General features: G+C 42.9%; 1 protein-coding gene across 1 annotated transcript; it reads left to right on the forward strand.

Annotated features, from left to right (window-relative positions):
• The first annotated feature begins 1431 nt into the window (after positions 1 to 1431).
• Positions 1432 to 5950, forward strand: LOC135236362 (extracellular calcium-sensing receptor-like). The gene is made up of 6 exons (XM_064302673.1): positions 1432 to 1631; positions 2296 to 2590; positions 3000 to 3797; positions 4207 to 4428; positions 4520 to 4643; positions 4926 to 5950. Exons 1-6 carry the CDS (start codon positions 1441 to 1443, stop codon positions 5825 to 5827), a joined length of 2532 nt encoding a protein of 843 aa, XP_064158743.1. The 5' UTR covers positions 1432 to 1440; the 3' UTR covers positions 5828 to 5950.
• Positions 5951 to 6405: the final 455 nt, after the last annotated feature.

Raw genomic sequence — 6405 nt, forward strand, 5'->3', positions numbered from 1 at the left:
AATGCGCTGTCTTGGCTACATTTTATAGCCAACGTATATACCACAAAGTGAGTGCTTATTATTATTATTACAGAAAAGTATGATGAACAATAATGTATCAGTAATGATGTAATAATAACAGCAAACCAATAATATAATAAATACTACTATTCCTACGAATAATAATAATAGTAATAATAATAGTAATAATAATAATTAAAGCCGCAAGCGGAATTGGGAGGGGTCCAAGCATTGGGACTATTGCACCACCTATGGAGCTATTTTAAAATGGTTTTGTCCTCATGATCAAATACCTTCGCCCAACATATCTACTGAATGTCATGATGATTGTATAAAATATTGATGACTTATGGCCAATTTTGTGCTAAGAGATGCGCTTTGGCGAAGTTCAAGAAGTTTGTCGGTTGACAGCGGCCATACCGTTTATCCGATTGGGCCAATTTATATTGCGTTTATGTAGGGTGTTCTCCTGAGGCTCTGTAACCCATTCAGTGCTGATTGGGCCAAAATTGAAAAAGCCCTGTAGAAACAAGTCTTTTGCAAACTAGACCCGACGGTGTCGGATTACTTAGTTGTGTCACCATGGAAGTCTACTAGCCGCTTGCCGTAAAGGCCTTTACTATGTCGTAACACTTAGATGGCATGTCGTAACACTTAGATGGCCCGGCGCATATGTAGAGCTGCAGCACTTCTGCGCCGCAACTAAAAAGTCAAAATGGCAGGCAAACAATATGGCGGACATAGGTGGTCCCAATAGCAAAGTTGTAGCACATTGTAGCATTGGTCGATGACACTTTGTGTTGATCTGACTTATGGTGTGGGAGTTATGGCCTTTTAAGCATGACCCTTTGTTATAGCGCCACCATCTGGCCGACATAGGTGAATTGTAGTGCCTGAGTAGTGGGGGACCATAGGAACCCACCTACCAAAAATGGTTGCTGAGCCTCAGACACTTTTAGGGGAGAAAAATAAGAATAAGAATAATCCTAACAGATACAATAGGGTTCCAGCAGCTTCGCTGCTTGGACCCCTAATAATAATAAACCGTTGCCTGATTTGTCGTACTTATCCATGCTTGCAAACTAAATTAACCCTTACAATAATGGTCATAAGGTTACACTGGAACGATTTTAAGATGCTACAGCTCTCTAACTTGCTGATGCTATAACTTTTTAACTTGCTCTCTAACAACTGCTGAAGCAACAAAACTAAAGTTTACGTTCTAGTTATTGCTACATCAGGGTGTCAGGGCGGTTTTTGGTTCATGTGTCAGTGAGATTACAGCACACTAGCCACTCCTCTGCATGTGTTTAAACCAAAAAGGGAATCTCTCCATGAGCTCAGGGGGCAGGACTCCAGGAGGGTATTTATACATGAGAGAGCACCACATCCTGTCATGAAAGCATGGAAATGATATGGACCACGCTGGTTTTGGCATTGATGGCTAGACCTCTCACTCTGGCAAATGGAGGGTCAAGGTCAGGGTGCACACTGCTTGGGACTCCCAGGCCTGCTTCCTTATTGCAACCTGGGGACTTTGTGATCGGAGGCGTTTTTACCATCTACTACAATTTTATCAGCACTGAGCACAACTATACTAGCCAACCCAAAGCGCTGCAATGTACGGGGAGGTCAGTGAAGGGAGGAAGAGCACTGTACAATGTGACCACTGTGGAGACAGTCAGATTCTGGAAATGCATATTTATTAGTATAAAAAATATATATGTTGTGAAATTTATTACTTAAACCAATTGCAGAATGTAGGTTAAATATACTGTTATTTAAATTGCTCAACATTTATAATATTATGATCTCAACATGTTTACTCCTACGTCTTAAAAACAAGCCTGTTAAATTTTTTGTTTCATACATGCTGTCGTTGTTTTGTTGTTACAACAAAGAAAGATATCTTTTCCATAATTCTCAAGATAAGGCATTGTATGTCCTTGCCAGAGTGATGTAGTCACAATTAGGTTAAAAGAGAAAATTTAGCAACTTTAGAAATATACATGTTCTGTAATTTTATAAGTCAAATAAAAAAATATATATATATAAATGAGCTTGGACTATTTATAACCCCAGCACCTTTTACTTTAACCCCAGATTTCCTTTTACCATAATCTGTTTGTTTTCATGGTGAGGCCATATAATATTTCTTTCTTATTTCAATTTATATATGAACCAAGGCCAATAAAAAAAAAGCACATTTTAAATTCTTTCAATTCACTCCTTTGTTGCATGTTCTCTTATGTTTATGTCAATATTTGTGACTCTCCATATTATTGTTCACAACAGGTTGGATTTCCGACAAATGCGCTTTGCTAGAACCATGGTTTTTGCCATCAAGGAAATCAACAACAGTTCCGAGCTCCTGCCAGGTGTAATTCTGGGATACCAGATCCATGACTCCTGTGCCTCTGTGCCAATGGTAGTGAAGGTGGCATTCCAGCTGGCCAATGGCATTGAGCCAGCCTTCTTTCCCAACCAGACCTGCTCAAAGTCTGCCACTGTGCATGCTGTTGTGGGTGAGTCTAGCTCCACTCGTTCCATCGTCATGTCCAGAATTTTTGGACCCTTCGGCATTCCCCAGGTGAGCTCCACATCCCCAGTCCCCCATTGCATGTTCCGATAAATTACTTGAAATTCTTATGATATAATCATCCTTGCATTCAAAAATGTATTTGAAATAAATATAGAGATGAGCCATTAATATAAAGAATATAGTGTTATTTTTAAATAATATATCTGCTGATTTTTGTTTCTGTGAATAGACACCTATAGCCAATATATTTCTTGCTCTCTAAATTTATATTACAAGAGACTTTGAATTTGCTGAATGGCAACATGAATTCTTGCACAGTGCTAGTGTATTAGTGCTGAATATACAGACATAAGTAGCTAGGCATGTAGACGGATATATGGATTCACTAATATTCTTGGTTAGAATTAAGTCACATTCACTGTTTAAAATGTGCATCTTTCCTTTCACGGAGCTATAGGTGAGCCACTATTCCACCTGTGCCTGTCTTAGTGACAAGCTGCAGTTCCCCACCTTCTCTAGGACCATCCCAAGTGACTATTTCCAGGCAGCTGCCCTGGCTAGACTAGTCAAGCATTTTGGCTGGACGTGGATCGGGGCGGTGAGGAGTGACTCAGACTATGGGAACAGTGGGATGGCTGCCTTCCTGCAGGCTGCACAGGCAGAGGGCATCTGTGTGGAGTACTCTGAGGCGCTCCACAAGACCAACCCCCGTGCAAAAGTGCAACACGTAGCAGAGGTCATCAGCAGGTCCACGGCCCGTGTCGTTGTGGGGTTCATTACCTCGGGTGACATGCTGGTCTTGCTTTCAGAGCTGGAAGGCAAGGTGCTGGCCCCACTCCAGTGGATTGGGAGTGAGGACTGGGTCACTGACCGTAAGATGTTGCAGTTCCGTCTGTTTGCCGGTGCCATCGGTTTTGGCATCCCTCGCTCAGTCATTCCAGGGCTGCGGGACTTCCTGTTGGACCTGGGGCCGGCACAGGTTTCCCACTCACCACTCCTCACAGAGTTCTGGGAGAGCGCTTTCGGCTGCAGCCTGGGGGGAAGTCAGACCTCAGCGGCCCAGAAAACATGCGATGGAAACCAGAATCTGCAAGATCTGCAGAACCCCTACACAGATACATCCCAGCTGCGCATCTCCAACATGGTATACAAGGCTGTGTATGCAATAGCCCATGCCATACACAGCATCATCTGCACAGACAAACCTAACGCTCCACCACACTGCAACACAAGTATCCAAGTTGAGCCATGGCAGGTAAACGGTCCATTACACATTATTATTATTACTATTATTATTATTATTATTATTATTATTATTAAGCTGATGCCCTAACTAATCCTATGTCATTTAGAGAGCATTCAATTTTACAGTGCAAATTACAAATAATAACTGAGTTAGCACAGTTTAAGACAGAACACACAACCTACTACCTAAAAGGCCACACCAAAATATAGCATTCAGTGACTTAAATCCTGACTGGAATGTGAAAGACCTGCTCGTTTTCATGCTGGCCATAAAAATATGGGAAAGAAATATACACTGCCTAGACTGTGAGGATGCAGTTATTGGGGAATACTGAGTAGATGGATAACGTGAAGGTTGAGTGAAAGTTGAGCTGGTCACCAGCAGGTGTACTATCAGTCCGCTGGTTTCCTCCCATCAGGTCACGGAGCACCTGAGAAATGTAAACTTCACCAGGAACGGGTACAAAGTCTCCTTTGATGCCAATGGGGATCCAGTGGCCGCCTATGAGTTGGTGAATTGGCAGGTGATGAGGGATGGGAGCATGGAGTTTGTGACTGTGGGCCACTATGATGCATCTGCCCCAGATGGACAGGTTTTCATCATTAAGAAGAACATTACCTGGGCAGGCAGCCAACCACAGGTAATTTCACATTCAAATGTAATTTCATTAGACAGATATGGTGGCATGTCAGAGCTGGCTCCATTTCTATTGCTGTCATATTTGTGTGAAGGTGCCTGTGTCAGTGTGCAGTGAGAGCTGTCCCCCAGGCACTCGGAAGGCTGTGCAGAGAGGAAGGCCTGTCTGCTGCTACGACTGTGTGCCTTGTGCTGAGGGAGAAATCAGCAATGCTACAGGTACAGAGAAGCGGGGATTATTATCTCTGTGTAGCACATTAATTATACTGCATTTAGCTGAAGTAAATTCTGAATATGTTTATGTTAATCAATGATGTTGCAAGCTCTCACAAATTGGGGGAAACACTATGTGTTCATGCCAGACAATGCTGATGAGTTTAATTTAGGTGTAAAGACTTGAAGCAGAAAACTTGAGTCAAACCCATGTTTCATCCCACAGCCCCCAGGCTCAGTTTTTCTTCTGCTCACTTCTGAGCAGGGTTTTCTCTCTCTTTTGTGCAGATTCCCTGAACTGCATCACTTGTCCAGCTGAGTCCTGGTCGAATGCTGAGAAGGATGAATGTGTACCCAAACCTGTTGAATTCTTGTCCTTCCACGAGGTTCTGGGGATCATCCTTGCAGCTTGTTCTGTGACTGGGGCCTGTTTGGCCATCATGGTGGCTGCTGTGTTTTACAGACACAGGGACACTCCCATTGTGAAAGCCAACAACTCAGAGCTGAGTTTCCTGCTGCTCTTTTCATTGAAACTGTGTTTCCTTTGCTCTCTTACCTTCATCTGCCGGCCCTCTGAGTGGTCCTGTATGCTGCGCCACACTGCGTTTGGGATCACCTTTGTCCTCTGCATCTCCTGTGTTCTGGGAAAAACAATAGTGGTGTTAATGGCCTTCAGGGCTACACTTCCAGGCAGTAATGTGATGAAGTGGTTTGGACCTCTGCAGCAGAGACTGAGTGTTCTTGCTTTCACTCTCATACAGGTCCTTATTTGTGTGCTTTGGCTAACAATATCCCCTCCATTCCCCTACAAGAACATGAAGCACTACAAAGAAAAGATCATTCTAGAATGTGATGTAGGATCAGCTGTGGGGTTCTGGGCTGTGCTGGGTTATATTGGACTCCTCTCTATATTGTGCTTTGGTCTTGCTTTTCTGGCACGTAAGCTCCCTGACAACTTCAATGAAGCCAAATTCATCACATTCAGCATGCTCATATTCTGTGCAGTCTGGATCACCTTTATACCAGCTTATGTCAGCTCACCTGGAAAGTTCACTGTAGCTGTGGAGATCTTTGCAATTTTAGCTTCCAGCTTTAGCTTGATCGTTTGCATTTTTGTCCCTAAATGTTTCATTATATTGTTTCGGCCGGAGCAAAATACCAAAAAGCACATGATGGGGAAAATGCCATAAAAATCTCTCTGAAGCACACAAAGATTCAGTAGTATTGATGGATGATTGTATTTGGAATATTTGTCATGTTATTCTGCTACTGTATATTTCTTAAAGTGAAAAACATGTATACATGTAAATATCTCTGAGGACCATAATTTTTCCCCTAATATTAGCTTAGCTGAAGCACAGGGGATTTCACACCACCAATAAAATATTGATGAATCAGAGTGCTTGCGTTTTCTGTGTTTTTTGTAAATTGCTCAATTGTTCAGTCTGCCTGCAGAGGGCATGTGCTGGAGGCAGGCAGACTCAGTCTTACTCCTTTGGGTGCTGCGGATTGGAGCGGGAGGTATGGCTGAAATTCTCTGCCAGCCTAACAATATACATCATCATCATGCTTGATTTTCAGGCCTGGGAGGGCATAACTTAATTGTAAATCGAATGAAGCGAACAACAAAAGAAAATACGGTAAGAGGGTATCATGGCTTCCATTCCCTGCACAGTTAGTCGCATGTTTAGTCTTAGCTCTGTGTTACGTGCCATGTTTTTCTTTTGTGTGGACTTCCCTGCCTTCACCCGTGAGTCACCATTCACCA

The sequence above is a fragment of the Anguilla rostrata genome, chromosome 12 (assembly GCF_018555375.3).
Source record: "Anguilla rostrata isolate EN2019 chromosome 12, ASM1855537v3, whole genome shotgun sequence".
Classification (NCBI taxonomy): Eukaryota; Metazoa; Chordata; class Actinopteri; order Anguilliformes; family Anguillidae; genus Anguilla; species Anguilla rostrata.